Source organism: Prinia subflava, chromosome 18 (assembly GCF_021018805.1).
Source record: "Prinia subflava isolate CZ2003 ecotype Zambia chromosome 18, Cam_Psub_1.2, whole genome shotgun sequence".
In the NCBI taxonomy this organism is placed as follows: Eukaryota; Metazoa; Chordata; class Aves; order Passeriformes; family Cisticolidae; genus Prinia; species Prinia subflava.
The window spans coordinates 1,529,532-1,551,013 of NC_086264.1; the positions used below are offsets into that span (position 1 = coordinate 1,529,532).

The 21,482-nt window shown below is 41.4% G+C and overlaps 1 protein-coding gene across 20 annotated transcripts in view; it reads left to right on the forward strand.

Moving 5' to 3' along the window:
• Window positions 1-21,482, forward strand: part of CAMK2D (calcium/calmodulin dependent protein kinase II delta) — a 121,912-nt gene that overhangs the window by 56,867 nt on the left and 43,563 nt on the right. For 12 of the 20 annotated variants that reach the window (XM_063414966.1, XM_063414947.1, XM_063414949.1 and 9 more), the window contains exons 5-7: window positions 11,525-11,579; window positions 18,154-18,219; window positions 20,728-20,800. In XM_063414966.1, coding sequence (XP_063271036.1) covers window positions 11,525-11,579; window positions 18,154-18,219; window positions 20,728-20,800 — 194 coding nt within the window. Of the gene's footprint in view, window positions 1-11,524; window positions 11,580-18,153; window positions 18,220-20,727; window positions 20,801-21,482 lie in introns of those variants that run through there. The other 8 variants (XM_063414948.1, XM_063414950.1, XM_063414953.1 and 5 more) reach the window with 2 other exon arrangements.

Here is a 21,482-nt window from a genome sequence, read left to right on the forward strand (position 1 = left end):
ATTGCTCAGTTCAGGCTGGGCTTTTTCACATTTCAGCACCAGAGACTTTCCTACTCCTACAAAACTGCTGATCCAGGCATTTTTTTCAGTTGAGAGGGGTTTAATGATACCTCTCTCCTCCTAGTCACCTTCCAAATTTGGAAGTTCTTTTTATAGTGGCTTCACCAGAGTGTTAGTATTCTCCTGGACTGCCCATGGGAATGTGCTTCTAATTTTAGTTTGTCCTCTACATGTCTCTCTCCTTTAAATGCACCCAGCTTCTCGTTCCAGCCACACTGGGCCAAGCATGACACTGCTCCTGATACTTGTGCATGGGAGGTGTTCTGGTGTTGCACTGTAATCAAATGCACAACTCCTGCCCTTGTGCTGCACAGCAGTGAGTAGCACTCGTGTCTCAGCAATTGTACCACCCAAGTAGTGCTGTTTAATTCATAGATTTGGTGTGCATTTATTTACTACATGACCTTGAGAATTATTTAATTGTGTTTCAGCAGTTCACACTTGGTCTGACGTCGATGGTGTTAGTGCTGTTGAATTTGACTGTGCAGTCTTGCCAGGAAGGACTTGACTGATGATCTAAAACCACAATTGCAGCTGACTGACTTGCAGCTATCTTGTGGAGCATATATGTATTTTGGGAGTTACTGGATGTGCTAAATGAGAGGAATATTTAGAAAGAGATTTCAACTGCAGCTAGTACCCTGGGTTTGTGAATACAGACTGGCTTCAGCTCTCTCCTGCAGCTTTTCCATCCAAGACTATGTGGGTTGTCACTGAGCTAATTACAATCTTACAAATGGTCCCACAGGACAGGACTCTAATTTTCATTTATTGTGAGACTGTGATTAAAAGACAATGGCAGTTTCTCATCATAAGCCTCAAGTTTGTCATCTGTGAAGTCAATATGCATTCCCTGCTTTTTGTAAAACAAACAATCATATGGGATCATCTTTCACTTGTGAACCTGCACGTTAGGAAAATGACAGTAATTTATAGTTGTCTTCAGCTGCGGTAGCGTGACTTTCTGTGATGGTTAATGGATGGAGGGGAAGGCACGCTCACTTGGAAAATAATACAGATGGTTTTGAGCCCAGCCCAGCGGATAGAGATGGAGTGGGATCATTATGGGAACACTGTCTGGGCACAGTACTTTGAGTGGCTCAGTCTTACGCTCTGTTAACTTACTGAGAGCTCCTGCTGCTTCAGTGTTGTCTTGGGTGATTGTGGAGGCCTTTGGTTCTCCAGGTTACAGCAGGGTTTTGTTCACTGCGTTTGGTGGATGGATGGCAGCACCACACAGATGCAAACAGGAGGTCTCCTGTTACCTAGCGTGACTTTTTTCTTCTTTGGCACTTTTCAGGCAGTGCCTTTTCACATTTGCTGTGAGTGTAAGAAACAGACTCAGTCCCTACATTTCCCCTGTTGCTACCATGAAGAAATTAAGAGGGGATAAACTGCAGTATATGGCCGGAGCTGGTCTCTGGGATGCTCCAATTGCTCCCATTCAGAATATTCAGGATTCATGGTTGTGAAAGAGGGTCCAAGGACACAGGTGTCCCTATAACGCTTTAGGCCTGTTGCATCCATTCTAGGTCTTTTTCCTCAAAGCTGGTAGCACAAAATTTGAGGACATTGTCCTATGAAATTGACTGTAGCCTTCTTCACTTGCACAGATAAAAAACCCCCATCAGATAAAGGAAGGGAGAAGGTGAATTCACAGTAGTACTGTATAACATGAGAAAGTAATAGTTAATTCCACAAAATACAGAATTTTCCATGAAGTTGACTTTATTGTCCTGGAACTAATTTTTTGCTGGAGCAGGTCCATGGCCTGCCAAATGCTGCCATCACTTAAGAATAAACCATTTGCTGATCTCCAAGGGCTGCTGTGCATTAGAATAATACAGAGCATAATCAAGAAGTGATTTAGAGAAGAGGGAGGCTTGCTCTGTTTCGAGAGAAGACCCGTATCTTAACACTTCTTTTGGTTTTAAATTAGGCTTTTAATTTGGAAAAATACTCAGATATAAGTGCCATATTGTGATATTTCCTATTGCCATCACAGGGGCCTGAAGTCTGTCAGTCCCTGGCGTGGAGGATAAGTGATTTGTCCTGTTTCCAGGCTAAATAAACAGTCCTCACAAGGTGGTACCTACCATGATTGGGTGAATTGGTGGTTGTGCTTCACTGAGTTCTGTACAAGTCTTCAGAAAATGAGCTCGGATCTGTGTGATGTTTATAAGCACATACTGAGGGCTGTGGCTGCATTTGTACTGTAATTTATGGGGTTTGACTGCTTGCAGAAAAGACGGTGCAAAGCGTGATCCTCACTGCAGATCTAGAAATGGAGCACTTCCAGCATGGTGGTAATTAATGTTACACTTATCACCTAGGAAGTAGAATTTTAGGTCTGTCTGCACATAAAAGCTCCCCAACTGAATCAAAAGCTAATTTATTTTTAAACTGGGGTAGCTATTTCTTTGTGGCCACCTACTGCTCTGTAAACTGGGAAATTGTTTCAGTTTAAATTAGCTGATGCTTTGTTTTAAGCTGAATTAAGAGAGCATAAACTTTGGTTTTATGCCAACATAATAACATAAACTAGAACAATTTTCCCTTGTAGACAAAGGTCTTAACAAGTAGTATTTGTAATGCTCACTCCACAGTCTACAAGACATAAGAGCAAATAAACTTCCTTTGTATATTCTCTTGTCATCTTCCCACAGGGAGGGTTGGCAAGAATTCCTAGAAACAACTTTATTTGAAAATGAACTTTCCGTTTTAAATGTTATGTACTCCAGCTTGAGGTAAAATTAACTTTATAACTTCAAAGTTATTTATTATTTACAATGTCTTACATATGGTTTTTGTGAAAAACCAAAGCACAGCAGCTTTTTCTGAACATCTGTATTTTCAGGAAATGAACAGGACAGTAATGAGAATTTTGACATGTAGATATGTATATTCTGAAAAAGTACATTCAGCCTATTTAATGCAGTGCCTAACATATTCAAGGGCAGAGCCTACAAGAGAGGGTTTTTCCCTCTGGTTCACATTCCACATTGGCACTGGGAGCTGGATGAGGCAGTTCCAGTGCATTTGTGTTTTCTGACCCCATCACAGCAAGGTTTTAGCAGTGAAATTTGCTGGTTTGGTTTTCTCTCCAGATGCATGTTCTTGTCTGGAAACCGTTGTAGGAAATGGAAAGTTTAGCCTCATGGAAATATGGTTTGGGTTCTTTGTTGTAGCTGAAATGAAGTGACAGGATTCCTTGATCATGAGTGTCAGGGATTTGTTTCTGCAGGCATAATTAGTCTCCCTTATGTACTTCCCAATCTGCTTTGCAGAGCAGTTGTGTCTGGGATGGATAATGTGCCAAAAGCACATCTCTGTGTGTGGATTATCGATACCTGGGAAGCTGCAGTGGCAGAGTCTGTCCAGGCTCTGTGACCTGCAGGTCCTGTGAGCTCAGCAGAAATCAGGGCACAGACAGCCATGGAGACACGGGGTCACACTGGAATTGTGTGCTGCTCTTCCCACAGATGGGCTCCATATGGAAAGGACTTCTGCACATGTTTACAAGTGTTTATTTGTAGGACTGTATTTGTTACAGCTTTTTGTTCTGGTCGGGTTCTTAGAGTGGTTAAGTGCCTCAGAACAGCCAAGTGGAATTTTGTCTGTGGCTATTTGCATCACAGCTGGGGGAAAGGAAATCTTTAATAATTAAGGATTGTAGTCCATTAAATAGCAAATGGCCAGCTTGCTCTGTGGCATTACATGATCATTTATTAAATTCCTCCTGAAAGTAATTTGTTAAAAACATGTTCTTTACCATAATTTATTGATCATATTCCATCAAAGTGACCAGGACACTCTTCCAAATAGGTTCTAGAAGCATCTTCTGTTTCAAGAACCTTCTCCATAATATGTCTGCTTTGCAGATTCCTGTTTAGTCAGAGATTTGAAAGTACTTCCTTTAACAAAATGAATATTTGTATTTTAAGCCAGTCCTGGGTTTGGGTTTGGATTTATTTTATTCTTTTCAGTTTATTAGTAAAATGAAAAGTTCTGTGCATCTTGGGGAGAAGAAGCGGGCAGGAATGTCATATTTCCATCAGCCTTCAGACAGAGGGGGCAAAATGTTTGTTGGTGTTTTAGTGAGGGTAAGTTTGCATGCAGTCCCTGTCAGGGAGAGGGGAATTTACAGGGCACTTAATGCAGTCATCAGACTCAGAGCTGGTTCCTCAGCCCTGCTGCATTTCCATCATGCTGCGAGGGGGCTGTGATACAATGATCTGAGGGGAAACCGGGGGAGAAGGGCAGAACGCTTCAGGTGCCTCCAGTGGCCACAAGGACCTGTTTTAGCAGCCTTGTTCACCTGAAGCACTGAGAGACCAAAAAGCAGTGACTGTGTGTACAAGTGCTATGTGTTCAGTATTCCCTTGGTCAAAGTTGGGATTAATTACAAATATCTTTGTTAGGATATCTATATAGCACTGGTCACTGGATTCAAATTGCATGCAAGAATTGGATTATTACTCAGTTAGGAAAAAATTGGTATCTGACATAAATATCAGTAAAGCTATTTTTAATCTTTTCTTATTTCTTTACACAGTTCTTCTAATCAACTTTCAAATTAATTTTACTAGGTTGCCTTGAATCCACAGTTTTTACCTTTTGGTTTTACTTGATGGTCTTTACTCTGATAAAGTAATGCTTTTAAAACTGAAAGCCAAAAAGGCCAAGACTAAAAAGTTTTAGAAAATTTAGATGTAGTTATTGCTGCTCCTGGCGTAAAGATTTAGCCTAGGTGTTTTGAAGGTAATTGTCATTAAATAAAGGTGCTCTAAACACAGTGGAAATTGCCAACATTGTCTAGGGTTGCTTGGGGCGTACCTGGCTTCTGTGTGAGGGGTTTCTTTTCTGTGGTTCCTCTTGAGTCATGCCACAGGATTGCAATTTTCTTCTTTCCTTTTTGTTTAAAATATTTAAAGTAGACTGGCTTTGTTTTCATAAGCTGATGCCTTTGGATACCTCAGGGCTTGGCCCTCCTGAAAGGGGAGCATTTAAAAAATAAACATACATGCTTCTCTGAGTGGTCATTATATAAATTGCTTATATGTCTGTCTCTAATGTATTTTAAGAGAGGAGAGCCAAGAAGGGAGGCTGTGTCCTACCTAATGATTACAACTCCCCAATAGCCAATTTTGTCAATGTGTAGGCCCTACATATTATTTATATAAATCTCTTCCCAGCGTTTTTTAGCACTATAAATATTAAAAGGGATAAAGTCTTTGATAATTGGACAATTGCATTCCCTCCATTAAAGTAAACTGTATGGTTTCTTGAGCCTGTTAATTGTTGTAATACCTCTGTATTACAGCTTGTTCTTTTACTAGTTAACACTCCATGAAATTCTTGTGTCTTTATTCCTCTTCTTACATGTTCTGATGAATGCAAAAACAGTTAAAAAATGTTAGTGCTTAAAGCATCAACACTGGCAGCTGAGACATCAGTTTGCTCATAGCAAAAAATTTGTGTCAGACTTGCTTTTAATCCAGGCAGTTATCCTCATAAGCCTAATCTGATGACATTTGTAAGGCTTTTTGCTGCTTTGTAAAAAATCTTGTTAAACTTACAAAAACAGGCCCTTAGCTGCAAAAAGGAGTTGGCTCACCCTGAAACACAAGATTTCCAGTAAACGACACAGTTGTATGTGAAATGGAGACATGAAGGTGCAGGTGTACATTTTAGTCCCCTGTTCTTTTGTGCAACAACTCCATACAATTTTGCTGTTTGCATACATGAATAATTGAAGGTGTGCAGCTCCAGCTGTTCCTTTTAACTTCATGGATGCAGGATATAAGTGCACAGAACTGCTCTGGGCACGTGTGCACACAGAAATGCACACACACCTGTGTTATGGAGCACTGAAAAGCAACTAAAGCCTGTGGGATGAACAGATAAGCGTCAGTTATCTCAACTGCTCCCCCTGGGGACTACCAACACACAATTAGATGTTTTGGAATAGCTCTTGGGTTTGTGTTACCTCTTTAATTAGTTAATTGTATCTGGGAAATTTTATTTTTAAAGACTGTCAGTCTTCACCCAGCAGGAATGAAGGAAGAGTTTCTCCATGACAGAAGAGCTGGTAATTTGAGGACATGTACTTTGACATCTGTACCTGGAGTCACTTAGTCTCCATGCAAGATGTGGTCTTTTATCTACTTTGACAAGTCATTTTTCATTTTCTGTGTAGCAGGAATCTTTTGCCAACGTTAACACTTTGGCAAAGTGACATCTCCACATGCACGCAGTAGGCTGGCATTTAATCAGAATACAGTTGTTTATTGCGAGGGCCTGGATGGGAGTGGGTTCTGCTCACAAATGAATATTTCAGGAATATAGGGCATTTTGTTCACAGCACTCAACACTTGCTGTTGCAATGCCTTGGGGGAGAAGGCAGTATTTCCAAATATTAAATTCTCGAGATATTTTTGCCATCATTTCTTACTATACCAGTTTTTGAGATGCAGATGAATATAGTTTTTTTCTCAAGCTTTTGGCCCTAAATAATTGTGAATTTGCACTGTAATAAAGAAATTATCTTTGGAAGGAATTTGGGAATTACATAGTTTTGGTTCATTGTTGCTGAATACAGGTTACCTATTAATGGTGTACACAGCACTGTGTGCTTGCATAAAGTCATTTAATGACTGTAAGTATTGCATTTTACTGCTGGTGTGTTTGACAGCATGGGGGAGGATTATTTTCTTAGCTATGCAAAGCATTATTCTGTGTTTAGTGTTGTTCAGAAAGCAGCTGCCCTGGAGCATTGCTGCTGTACTAATCTTACCAGATTAGCCTCTAAATATTTCAGACTCTTAGGTAACAGCTCCTGCTAATATTTGCCAAGTTCTCTTTACTGTACCTGATGAGCTTCATTATGGAGGGCCCCAGGCTTCCACGGCCTCAGCAGAGCAGTGTCGTGTGAGAGGAAATGTAAGGAGCAGTAAGGACAGCACACACTTCATTTGGTGCTGAGAGCCCTGCCTGCGAGCTATAGCTGGGACTCTCAGGCACCACTGGTTTAAGGAGTTTGGTGGCTCAGCACAGATTATTTATACCCTTCATACCAGGCATTCGAAAGAGGATGTGGGGACACGATGGAGCACCGAGGTGCCAAGAATGAGGCTGCAGTGAAGATGGTTTGTTTGGAGGGAGCAGCAGATCAGTGCCAACAGTAGCGCTCCTGTGCTGTGGGTCACAAACATTTGCATGCTCAGTTCTCCTTCCTCGTGCAGGTTCATGGTGTTTCCCTTGGGATCCCAGCATATTTCCCTTGGGATCCCAGCATATTTCCCTTGGGATCCAGATTAAAAGCTGCAGTCAGCTGATGAATGCTGAAGTTGGTTCGTGGTGCTGCTGTAAAGGCCCCTGCACTGGTGTCCACAAGTTTCTGGTGAAGTTCAAGCAGTAACTTTATTTTCCATCCCTCGTCGCTTTGCTTTATGCAGTAGAGTGGCAAAGGTGGCAAAGGGGGACTTTGCAGGAAGATGTGAGTTCTGACAGCGCTAAGTCACAGCAGATCTTCCACTTCTCAGCCAAGCAGTTCTGCTGAGTGCAAGGCTTTCTTTGTCACAGACAGGACAGCAGAAAATGCTTATAGACAGGTGTTTGAAATAGAAAATTGAGTGGTTCAAATGTGAATAAAAACATATCTGGTTATGGCTTTTCAGTGACTGAGCGGTTTTCTTTCAATTTTTATTTTGCCTTTTCATTTTCAAATGCAACAATTTATCCCATATCTACTGGCAGGCAGGTACCAATTCATAGAACACCCAAAGCTGAAGGAAGCCATTCCATGAAGTTCCTTCCATTAAGTAATTAAGTCCATTTTTGAAAGGGTTGGGATGTTTGTTTGTTTATTTCAATAAGGGGTCTATGTAAGGTGTGCATAAATACTGTAATACACTTCTGGAAGTGAACATGGAGGGAAAGCATCCTTTTCCCTTTTTCATCATTGCAGGAAAGCAGAAACTTGAAGAAGTAATTTGCATATTTCAGTGAATATGAGATAAGTTTTTGTGACTTGCAAACCCATTTTAAACCTGTACTACTGGTGAATTTGCCCTGTAACTTCCTAGTGGTGCACTAATTTGAGACATCAAACTTCACAGAGTTACAGGATCAGTGCCTCTGGGGATCCACAGATCTTAATCTTTAGTAGCACAGGGAAAATGAATGTCTTTACCATTGACTCTGTTAATCCCTTTCCATGCTCTGTTCATAAACACAATAATGGGATTGCACAGAGAGTTTTTTCCAAGGAGCATCACTCTGGCACCTCAGTGCACATCTCTGCAGCTGCTGTGCTGACCATGCCACAGAACCTTGGTGTGAAGTTCAGTCTTCTCCAATGATTTGTCTTTGTAACATGAGCTAATTCAGATACCAAATTTAGCAAAATGATCACATGAGCAGTTTCACACAAATATTTTAGGCAAGAGGTTTAAATGTGGTTAAATATCCTTGTCATCAAGAGTTTCTCTCTGTCTACTGTTTGACTTGACTCCTTTCCTGGAAAAATTAATTTTCAGTGGAAGTATGTGGAATTACTAGTGTTTTGATTTTTTTTCTTTAAAGGCAGAAATTCAAAATGGAGATTACAAAGTTATTTGGCCATTATATCAAGCTGTTTTCGATGGGATAGGCACAAAATAGCGCAGTTCAGCACAAAAAGTCACATAAAGCAGATCATTTTCCTTTTCAGTCAGATTGGAGCTGGCCCACGCTAATGGCTAAATGGAAGCTAATCAAGCTAATAGGAGTTCTCCATAAAATTATAGTTAGAGTATTTCCAGTGTGATGATTGGAAAGTATTTCAGGTGAGAATCGGTGCTGAAGCCAAATGTGGGTATCGCTGGTGTTTTGTGTGCTTACAGTATTTCTGCAAAAGGAAGGGCTCTGAGCTCCCTGGGGTCCTGTCAGGCATTCCAAGGGGTTTGCCTAGGAGCAAGGACTTTGTCTGAGGTTGTTGAGCACCGTCTCTGGAACCCAGCGGAGAAGAGTGGCCACAGGGCTGCAGCAGGCAGGAGGAAAAGGAGCTGCCTGTTTCCTTTTGCCCTCTCGTGTGTTTGCTGATAACAACATTGATGAAATACCTGTAGTTAATAATGATTTTGTCTAACTGAAATCCTTTCAGAAAAGATAAATGGAATTGTTACTGCTGATGAATGCTTGGTGATTCTGGAGAAATAGGAATGGCAGTGTGAGCTTCTGATGGGAGTTATTGTATTGGATGAATAATCTCTGTAATTGCTGCCTTTTGGTTTGTCATGCCTGAATCCTGCCTGACAGGTTTGTGTGAAGAACTGGATCTGTCTGCAGAGAGTGCACAAACACCTCTTGTAGTGCATCCCCAATAAACTTAGCGAGGATCTGCTCAAGCTGTCATCGTGGCATGCCGTGTCATTGCCAGGGCAGGCTGAGCAGGCAGAATGTCTGGGCCGTGCTGGCTTGGCCTCGGTGCCATCGTGCGCCCTTTGCTGGGCACTCAGCCTTGTCTGCACCAGGGATGGGTCTCCTCTGCCCTCACTTGGCATTTTCACTTCAGACATAACCACGTGCCTGGATTGACCAGAGATGCCAACATAAGCACTTGCCAAAAGGCAGCTCTCATCTTCCCTGGCTGCCTCAGCCTGTTTTCCTTTTCAGAAACAATCAGGAGCATATGATCCTGATTCAGAGAAGGATTTGTTCCATCTCACTTCTGTGGTTCAGATATTTGGGAGGAGAGGAAAAGAAAGAATGTGATCCTTGAAGAAGATATCCTTGAAGACATGTCAGACCCAAGTTTGGCTAGCAAGGAATTAGTCTCCCCAGGCTGAGCAAAACATCCGTCGTCTCAAATAGCCTCTTTCTAGTCCAAAGGGACACATCTGTGGTTCTGCAGGAACCAAGTCCTGCTCTAGAGAAGGAAGTGACAAAGCGAGAGCACCTCCTGCCTCAGGCAGACACCAAAGCTCGAGAAGCCCCTCCCATGGTGCCGTCCTGGCTGCTTGGTAACAGGGGTATGACAGAGCAGAAGGGTGCTCTGAAGTGGAAAAGCCATGCTTTGAGTCCTTACTGGTCTATATCGTGAACAGGACTCTTCTATCAAAAGGTATCATTTGCTGTATATTAAAGCTTAAAGAGTTGTTAACTTGTTTGTAGATGTATATGCAAAGCAGACCAGCTGCACTCCAAATTTTATAGGTTTAGGGCTGTGCAGCATGTGTGACATACCCAAGGGTCTGTACTAAACCCCATTTGGTGAGTGATCCTGCTGTACAAAGCAATGTGCCCAACAGCCAGATGTTTCAGGGGTCTCTGTCCCAGCCAGAAATGTGAGGATGCTCTTCTAAGCCGGGATGTGGTGTCTCATCCCACATGTGGTTTGCTTTAAAGATGAGACACTGGGGATATTGAAAGCTCAGGTCAGTGCAGGCAGACAGAAAGCTGGTTTGGAGATGTTTGGGGGTTTTTTGGGAGGGTGGAGACTGGTGTTGGCTGGCCCTTCATAAAAACATGGACTAATCTGAAATACAGAACCTGCCAAAACCACAAACTCTGATTTAGACCTACTTGGCTCTTCTGAATCATCACGAGCTCTGCATACTGAGTCAGCCAAGAGCTGGTTTTCTCTTCAGTATTGTGTAAACACAAGATGTTTCTCTGGGCTAAATATTATTAAGTTAAAAAGTCATGTTTATTTGTCATGTATAAGAAATGATTAATGCAGAAAGTTACCATCTGGGGAGATCTGAAAATTCTTTTCTTTTACATTTTCTTCCTCAGCTCAGCTTTGAACACAGATCACTTTTAGGGTATCCTGATTTTTTCATTGGATTCTATAAGTGATAATTATTTGGATTAAGCTACTGAAAAAGCTTCCTGTATTACCTTTGGAAATTGCAATTTCATTTAAAGTAATTAAGGAGAATTGCAGGACTTAATTCATATTTGTACCATCATGTGGTATGAATTCTTAAAATTCAAAGAGAAGATTCTGCAGCTGACTCGCACATTTTGAGGGAAAGCTTTGGATCTGGACACAGAGAGGGGTGTGTAAACACGGCATGGGGGCTTAATTAGGATGCTCCACGCTGGCCAGGAGATTTCTCTCTTTGCAGCTCTTCACAGTACATCTGAGAAACCGTCAACAAGCTCTGGAGGGTTGTTACCCTGCTGAAATTTGTGACTCATTGTGGGGGGATTTTCCTTATCCTGCTTTATTTACAACTTCTAAGATGCAATACTGCTGAGAAAAAGGTCGTATGACGTTAGGAAAGTAAGGGTTATGGAAAAGGCAATTGTGAGGGTAGAGGATTTAAAACAAAGCCCCAAACCCACAGCTGAGGACACAGAGATGCAATACCAGCTCTGCAGTAGAACTATAACCCCCCTTCTCCCCCAAACCAGCAACAGCCATCAAAGACATGGAAAAGCTGACTGGTGTTTCTTTTCTTCCCCCTTTCCATAGTGCGGCTCCATGACAGCATATCAGAAGAAGGATTCCATTACTTAGTCTTCGACTTGTAAGTATTTGTTTTGCATTTGTTTAGCGTGTTGGGGATGTGCTGTTCAAACTTGGAGATGCCAGTGCCAGCTCACTGATAAATGCATGGTTCTGGTGCAGTGAGCTGGACACATAGATTGGAAACAGCTGGAAGGACAAGAATGTATTTGTTCATTTGCATGTGCAAGAACTCATTTGTAAGTGTCACTGTGAGGATTCCGTGTCGCTACTGAGTACGGACGGCATGGAGTAACGACATGACTCTGTAGAGCAAAAATGAGAGCAGTCTTTATTCTTCTGAGTCCTCCTTTTATACAGGACTTCAGTACAATGAGTATGGTTGGTCATTCAGAGCCCACAGCTCTTTGTAAACATCCTTGCCAGTTAACACATTGGAAAACACCACCTGCTGATGGATTTTCACTTCCCAAGGATTGTTACGGATTCCTCCTTAGGATTTCCCAGCCACTTTCTCAGGCCTGTGTGAAGGTGGTACGGGAATGGTTTCACAGACACTGCGGCTGCCTGATGCCCACAGTTCAGACCATTGTCAGTATCCACAGATTCCATATCAAAAACTAGTGAAATCCACTGGTGGAGTGGATTTTAATATAAAGTGTAGGTATGTAAGTAAAGGTTGTGTGATTCCTGCCAAAATGAAACAAAGATAGAATCAGAAAAAAGTCCTTCCTGCAAGCCAGTTGTCTAAAGGAGAGATTGAAAAAGCATGTGGAACACTAATTTCTCTACAAAAAATCTCCACTGTTGCATTGAAAAGGTAAGCCTGAGTTTAGAGAGGGAAAGATTCTTTTAGGCTCCCTGATTGGTATCTTACTGCTTTTTCATTCCTGATTGATAGCTTACTGCTTTATAATGTTTAATTTTGGCACCACTCAGAATGTAAAGTGCCCAGCATATAGAAAGGAAGTTTCCTACTGAGATCCTGTTTTGCGTCAGGAATTTAAGTCCCATGAGTTGTTCATGGAGCCACTGGGCCTGTATGGAGCTGGTTTTTTCCAGATAAGGCTGTTTAGTGGAAGGCAGGGATGGTGACAGCATGAACCCTGTGTCTCAGGCTGTTCACTTGAAAAGAGATCTGATTTCCTCATTCTTCCCTGGGATGGGCAAACTTTTCCACTCGAAGAGTTACTGCTTATGGTTTTTGATATGGACAAACCTGAATAATAGGAATTATCTTGCAAAACTGACTTACTTAAGTACAGTTATCTCTTTAAACTGTAAATCTTTTCAGGGCAGTTTATGGTTTAACAGACAACACACCCACCTACCTGCCTACCCGAAGAGCTTTCTTAGGCCCCCCAAGGTTTTGCTGGGTAGAATGCAGATACATTATTTCCCCAGAAATGGGAAACAGCTCATTGCTAAGCATACAAACAGAAGCATTTGCATTCAGCATGGCTAAGTTAGAACCTGAATCTTCCTGCACACAAGCAGTCATGTGCTTTTATGGTCAGGTTCCATTCTGGTTTACTTTCTGATGTAACTTTTTTTAAGGAAATCTGTAAGGACTGCTTCAGCACTAGATTTCAGACTAGAAATACACAAATATTAAATAGTCTGTCTGCAGTGCAAGCATTTGGGATTCAGGACTCAAATCCTAACTGGGCTCAAGAGAAGCTTGTATGTGATTTGTGCCTGTCCCAGGTAAGTGCTGTGACTGCTGGCTTGGAAATGGCTTCAGGGCACAGCACACATATTTGTTCTCTGACATGCACTGGGGTTTGTTTTCTTTTTTTTTCCTTAAGGGCTACAAAGGAAACCTTTCTGTGTAGAATTGGAAAAAGCTGCTTAATTCAGAATATTTCAAAGAAGTGCATGTAGAATTCTTACTTCTAGGGACAATATCTCTTTTAAAAAACAGTAGCTATTTATTTTATTTTGTTGTTGTACTGCTGTACTGTGAGAAACTGTGGCATACTGTAATTGCAGTTAGTCCACATCTGCCTTAAATTTAATATATAATGCCAGACTTATCTCAGGGGGTTATGATTGTGATGTGAACTAGAACATTTGAACAACTTCACAGTTGTAGATAACAGTATCTAGATCTCGATAGTAAGGGAGCAAATAGAAGTCCGTGTTCTGCAATAAAATGTTAATGCCTAACCCAAAGATACTGCCTTGGCAGAAAACTGGATTCCACAGGAAGTGTTCTGCCGTGGCTGGAACTTCCTCCCTTCACTGTCGGACCCATTCAGGACAAACAGGAACAGCCTCAAACATATTTATAAAGCTTTTGTGTTTTGACCATGTAGTTTGAGGGTTTTGTAAAAATTATTCATTTTGCAAAAAAGAAAATGTCTAAATGGCAGAGGCAGTGACTTTGCTGATTGATCGTTGTCTTTGGAGAAGCAACAGGTTGCATTCTTGAGGAGCTTTTGCCAAATTACCGAGAATGTGTGTTCACAGTTAATATTTCACATTCAGATTAGAAATCATTGCTTTAATGCTCACTAACGTTATTTATTAGTGAAACTTCGCCTTTTACAAACATGTGGTTACTGCCCTGCTGACAAGTACATGAAAGAGCTGCCATGATAAAAAGGTACCATATGCACTTCTTGAACACACAGGCCAAGAACCTGCTTTTCTTTATGGGATTTTTACTCAGCAGGAGCCTGACTGTGGTGTAACACTGTCACTCCACCCACACACGCCATCATGTCATTTTCTTAATGATTTCTTTCAGACTGTGTGGGATTCGGTACGACTGTTTCCTCACAAATTTCTTTCAGACTTCATCCCACGTAAGAAAGTGAAGGAGAAGACTGCCCTTTCTGTGGATAGGAAAAACAATCGTTGTTGCTTTATATTTTGAATTTCTAATCATCTCTTTGGATTAAATGCCGTAGAGATGTCTGCAGCCTTTTGCTTCACTTGTGTACCTCAGGCTGTGCTTTTATCTGGAGAAAGAAACAGTGTTTAGTGTACTGTGTTACAGATGTGCATTTGGGTGAACAGGTGTGTGTCAAATGGGAAGGTGGGAATCTGGAAATCCGTGTGGAAAATGGGTACTGAACAATGAACTTGAGTAATTTAATAATGGACTTCAAGACGTTTTTGCTCCCCTTCCCTATTGGCTAAGGCAGCTGCAGTCAGGATTTGCATCTGTTGGACCATTTCAGTTGCTAGGCACTAATGAGACTGTCTTCAGTGTTAACGATGTTAGATGAGTTCACATCCAATCAATTCTGTCAGTATTAATTGCTGTATCTGAATGGAAACAGCTGTAGCACTTGAAGACTCTCTTGTGCAAGTCAATGAGATTCTCTATTTCAGTGTCTCCCATTTTAATGCACTTCATGAGATGCAACAATTGGTACATTAAGAATCCTGGCCTTGCTTTTGGATTCTAAGTGCATACTGTGTAGAATAAACAGAAAATACAAAAAAATAGCCCAATTTGCAAAACAGTGTTTGCCTCAGGTAAATGCCTGAGCCTCTATTTCAGAAGTAGAAAGGCCACAGATGAATTTAATAATTCTATGGCCACTGTAAGATGCTTCCTCGCAGCTCCATTATGAAGACAATTGAAATAAATCTAAGCTAAGAGGAAACCACACCAGTGTGATCATCATCAGAGGCTGGTTTAGCTGTCTGTGCTAATTTGTGTGTTTCTTTTTGTTATTCTCCTATATTTGCGAACATAACCCAGCAGTTTTTCTCAGTGGTGCAGGCGGCCTTGGTGTTTCTACATGCTGATTGTACCTCTTCTGTGTAAACAAACCCATGTGCTTTATTTGTTGCCACTTGAGTATGCTCTGAAAAATCATAAAAGAACCACAGCAGTTTGTACAAACCAGCAGCTTTTAGGCTGTGTCCTGGAAGTTACTGGAGCTTCTACAATGAATGGGCTGTCATGAGCTGCGACTCCCCAGGATCCAGGTGTGTCTGTGTTTCAGAAAAGCGTTGAGATCCCTTCCCGTTTGCCTCCTGCGGGGAGGCACTACCTGGGCACCGGCTCGTGTGGCTTTGTGGTGAAGGACCAGGGTTGTCTGTGAGTGAGCCTGGGACCCGCAGGCTGTCCTGCACTGTGGTGCCCGTGACCTTTATTGCTGCAGGGGCACCTTGCCTGGGGACAGTCAGCGAGCCAAGGCCACCAGCACGGCTCCCGTGGCTTGCCCAGAGGCTCAGAACGCGCAGAGGGTTCTGTGCTCTCCTCGTGCCCTGCGCTGCCTTCCTTGTGGCCATTTAGCTCTTTGGGGAGAGCTGTTCCTAGGGTTTCTTTTGGAGTGACAGTGCAGGGGAATTGCTGACTGCTTGTTTGGTTGTCACTGAAATTCACCTGCTCTGTTCCTGCTTTAATCTTTCCATCGTTTAGCAATGGTTGTGAATACCAAGCAAATGTTTAGTGTCAGCAAGTAAGATTTCATATCCCCTTCCTCCCTCCGTGCTGGAGAAGAACAAACATCAATTTGGTATTCTCTTCCACTGAAAGGCACTTTGGTGACTAAAGATTCTTGTTTTCTTTCTTTGGCTTGGATCAAAAATAAGTGTTTTAGGAAAGAGTAAGATCAAAGGATGCTTTGTGTTTTCATTCATCACAAAGTGAGAATTATTCCTCTTTACCAGAACTGTGGCAGACAAATATATATGCAAAAAGGAGTTATGAAAGACTGTCAAAATATGCATCAATCAAACATTTTGTGCTACAGCAACCAAAGCCAGTCTCTGGAAGGTAGAAGACAAAAAGAAAAAGAATACAAATTAGACAACAAGCTACTTTATGTCCTCAAGATTTTACTGCAGACTTTTGCACAAAATACCATTCTGTTACCTGAAAGTCTCTACGTTGAGAGTCAGTAAGGTACAAACTCAGGAAAAGGATGGTGTAACCCAAATATATAAATGAAATCATGAAAATCAAGTTCTTGAACTGGCCTTCTCCAAGAAAGGAGCAGGGCTGCTGGTTGAGCAGGGCATTTCTGTCATCATTTAGTGTGACTGAAAACTGGGTTCCTCAAGGAAGTGTTAGTACAGCAGTTTGCAAGTGGATGTGACAGTTCTGAACATGCCAAGTGTTCTCACTTTTAATTTTTTAATCATAATAAACTTAATTGTATTCAATAGTAATAGTGTTAAATGTTGTATAGATTTTTAAGCATCTCAATCTTTAAGTATATTGTTGCACAGTCAAGCTTTTATGTTTGGGAGTTTATTGGAGATATAATGTGCTAATATTCGCATTTGTAACCAGTAATGTAACACAAACATTGATCTCTCATTAGGAATTGTTTATGAAAGCACCTGTATACGTGAGCAGCTGCATTTAGCTGTGCCAGTCTATCAGCCTGTATTACAGGAAGGGTCTTCTTGCACTGAGTCCCCTCTGGTGACACAGGCAGACAAGTGTTATGACACGATTGAAAAGCGCATTAATCTTCATCTTACAGGGATTGCTAGAAAACTTCTCCTGATTTTAACCTTGTATTTACTCACAGGTATTGTATGCCTATGTGTTATCGTACCAATGTTATCCCTTACAACTCCTCTCTGGGGAGATCCAGGCTTATGCTCTTCTTCAGTATTTATTTTTATCTCTCTTAACCTTTGTTTTGCCCAGCTAAACTGGGTTTGTTTCTCTGACGAGGTGTGATGAGTGAGTGTCTGGGTAGCCTGGTAGCAATTTTTCTATTCATGCTGCACTTCCAGTTCCCTTTTCTGAGTTGGAGTGACCAGAGCTGGTACAATGTGAGGAGGGAATCTACTGCTGCGTTTGAGGACATTGCTGTCACCCTATTTCAGATGCAATCCAAGATTGTGGCATCATCCTGCTCAGGGCTCATTCTAGACTGTGATCTTTGGGATGTAAAAACACAGTTTTATTTCTTTTTAATCACTGTCTACCATTAAATTGCTGGTTGTACAATGAGCTCCAGAGTTTGCAACAATGCACAGCCACTTCTGTTACTGGCCCCAAGATCATACAGTTCTTCCCTTGTACTTATTTTCAGTGGCACTTTAACTAAGCTATTCCTACTTTCTCCACAAAGATAAATGAAAATTTTCTAGGAAAAATCTGCTGTTAAACTGAATAAGGTACCCTGCTTCTACTGATACTCCCCTTCTGACTCAGTGATGCTTTTTCTAGCCACAGCACAAAAAGCCAGCCCCTCTGGTATCTGGGTGCATCTCTGCTGTGATCTGACCTACACTGAAAGACCCTTTTCCTTTTTCAGCATTGTTGTATTTCAGCATTTCTTACCTTTGCCTGATATTGCAGTACTCAGATTATCCTGAACTGTACCGAACTTCAGCCACAATTTTCCTGGCTGGTCAGTTCCCTTTATCCTTGTAGATTTTACTATTTCCTTTTGACATCCATAACTGATGTCTGGCCCTTGGCTTTTGTTTTCTATTTATGTTTGCACTTCCACCACATCCATTTTATTCATGTAATGATTTGGATGGACAAACCTTCCACTTCAGTTCCTGCACCTTGCTGCAAAACCTCCTGCATTTCTGTACAGATATTTCACTTACTCCTCTCTGACTTCTCCCTGTCAAGTTAATTTAAGGTGCACATTTTCACTTCTGAAATCTCCTTTTCCCCATCTTGCTTTTTGTAACAGAGTCACTGGAGGTGAATTGTTTGAAGATATAGTTGCAAGGGAGTATTATAGTGAAGCAGATGCCAGGTAAGTAATTTGTTTTTCTAATGTTGCCTTTGACAATTCTAGGATAGTTACTTTAATATATCCTGGTGTTTGGCATCAGTTTCCCAGTACAGTCTGTGAGACTCTGGGATTTCTCCAGGAGTTCTCTTAGACCTAGAAGGGCAGACTTTGGCAGTTTGAGCTCACGACTGTGTGATGGAGAACTCGTGGGAAGTCTTGGTATCTGCTGATCTAAAAAAGCTGCAATTGGATCTCAATTGAAATTTTACCCATTGTTTCCTCTGCAAACTAGACATAACAGTTCAAGTATCTCATCCATGGATTCTTACATTTGCTGATCAAAGTTTGAAGCATAAGTTTGTCTTAAAAGAATTTTGCATTAAGTACTACTTTTTGTCCTCAGTCCAGAAGTGCTAATTTCCAATTAGAAAATTTTTGTTCTGTTTCATCAATAAGCAATTATACTGTGCATCTCATAGTCTGAGCTCAAATAGGAAATCTCTGGCAATTTTCTGCAAGTGCTTGTTGAAAAACTTGAATAATAAGTTGACAATTATCATAATTTGCATGCATAAAGTATCAGGGCCATTTATCTCATGTTTGTCCTCATATAATAATAATCTTAAATATTGTCATAAAATTAAGAATCCTAAACATTGTGGTCAATTACTTTAAAGAAAACATGTTCTATCACCACATTCCCCACAGAAATCGATCTCAAAATAAATTTGAAGAATCCTTATGTTTCTGTGTGCTTACAAACACCAAACACACCTCCCCAGTAACACATACTTGGTACGTGCAATTTTAAATTATGCCTTTGCATTTGGAGGTCATTGGGAGGTGACTGGAAAGAACTAAGTATTCCTAACAACAGTGGTGGGATAATAAAGAACAGACAAGAAGTTACTTTGAATATTAGGAAGCTTCCACCTCCAGATCTTACTGCATGTGTAGAAATGGTAGAAAGATCAATACCTGAGGCATTTAAGTAAAGAACTACACATAGCAAAACAACCTGTAGAAGAGAAAACAGCAATAGGGTTTAGGTGGGGTGGAAAAAGAGGAGCTATGTTAAAAAAAAATAAAATCATTTCTTTTCCTGCTGTGATTGAAGCAAATGTCTAATATTGATGCCAAAGGCCAGTATATGGTGTCCTTGTGTGTTTTTAAGGTAGTTGGGAATTAAAAGGAAAAATTGCAATGATGATTTCTTCTGTTCTAGAATTATGATATATTGGAAGGGGCTGTACATATATATGTGTGTATATATATATAATATATATATATACACATTTTATATTTTCAGTAAAAATTCGACCAAATAAGTGCAATTCCTAGTTATGATGCATCTCTGTATTTTGTATATTTTATATATCTATAAATATATAAAATATATCTAGTGTGTGTATGTGTGTATCCCTGTAGCAGTAGCTGCTGTTGTCTGTGGATGCCTCTCCCAGGATGTCACACTGGTCTGCTCCTGCAAGCCCTTGCTCACGCCAGTAGTCTGTACTCAGACAGTGCAGCCAGTTGTGAACTACTTGCCTGAGAAAGGGTTTCCAGGCTTGGGCTCCAGTTACTGATTATGACCATTCCTTCTGAGTTCCATGGTCAAAAGGTTTTGGATGAGCAGCATCTTGACTACTGGGTATTACTTATCATCACTCACTTGTGACACAACAGTGTCTCTAAAAAAAATTCCAAGCTCTTGTAGTGCCAAAAAAATCTGACAAAGTTGTAGTGCTCAAAAATATTGGTATTTTAGTTGTGCTTTTTGGCATCATAGGCTGGCCAAAACTTGCAAACCTGGGTATGGAAAAATAGGTGCTAGTACAGTTACTGAAAGCACCAAACTAAAACATTTGTCTAAATTTTTAATGTGGATTTTCACTGCCAAAGAGACTCCTAACAAAACTAGAGCTGGACACTGTTTTAAATAAAAATGCATGCCACTTTTTTAAATGACTTGACTTTATTTTACTAATAGTTTCAAAGAATCCAATTCAAAATGAAATATGTTTTGCTTTTCCTTAGCTTTTGACTTTTTTTGTTTCATTTGTCTTCTGTATATCATCTCATTTCTGACCATTTTTCTTGTTTCAGTCCTTGTTGGAATGTTAACTTCACCACAAAAAATTAAGAAAACCAAAACATGCCACTAATTGTTTTACTTCCTCCACTTTATTTTTCCTGTGGCAGTTTTTGGAAACTGGAAAAAGCTTCCATACTGCTGAATGAAAATACGGTCTGATGATTCTGTCTCACAGGTGTCATATGTTCCATGTTCAATGTCTTGTTTGGTTTGGTTTTGGTTTTTTTTGTTTTTTGGATGCGTTGGAGCTGGAAATATCTCTATATTCAGCAATGTTGTTGTTCCAGTTCAAACTGCAAACGAGACTTGTCAAGAAGTGTAAAATTGTTTTTGTTCTTTACCTTTTTCTTTTAAGTTTTATTTTATTTTGTACTTAATGTGATTATGTGCCTTTAAAATGTTCTCCCTTCCATTCTGCCCTTGTATCTTTGCAGTCATTGTATACAGCAGATTCTAGAAAGTGTTAATCATTGTCATCTAAATGGCATAGTTCACAGAGACCTGAAGGTCAGTATCTGGTGCCCATCAGTCGGATCTGAGAACTTTGGGGTTTTCTTTGCGCTGGGTAGGGGCAGCGGGTGGGATGTGTGCCACGTTCCCTTGCCTGTCCTGTGCACCCTCCGAGCGACCGCTCCGGCCAGTAATGCATGACGCCACTTTGCCGTTCGCAAGTCTGCAGGCCTAATATACATCATGGCAAAAGGGGAACGGCCCCGAGGCGCCTGTGCCGAGGGCCGGCTTGTGCCCCGCAGTGTCCGGGCGGGCGCAGGGAGCCGAGCCCGGCTGTGCTGTATGTCAGCCTGCAGACGGGACCGCCGCGGCTGCGCTCGGCCCGCGGCATCGGCCAGCCCTCAGGCACGGCCCCTCACTGCCGCCTAAACCAGGCGGCCACGAGCCAATTACTGACCCGGAGCACCTGCCTCGGAGGGGCTCGGGGACTCCCTCCATGGTCGCTGCCATTTCTGACCAAATACCTCTGTGAGGGCTCTGAGTAAGCGAGGAGGAGAAAGCACAGAGGATGCCAAATATTTATTACGACCTTGAATTAGCGGCAAAATTTCTTCCTTTTAAAAATGATCATTCAAAAAGACGTTGGTGTAAATTTGCAAGCAAAGCCGAGGCAGCCGCCCCGCCGCCGTCCCTGAGGGCAGCCCCGCGGAGCCTGAGGCCGCCGCGCTCCGAGCGGGGC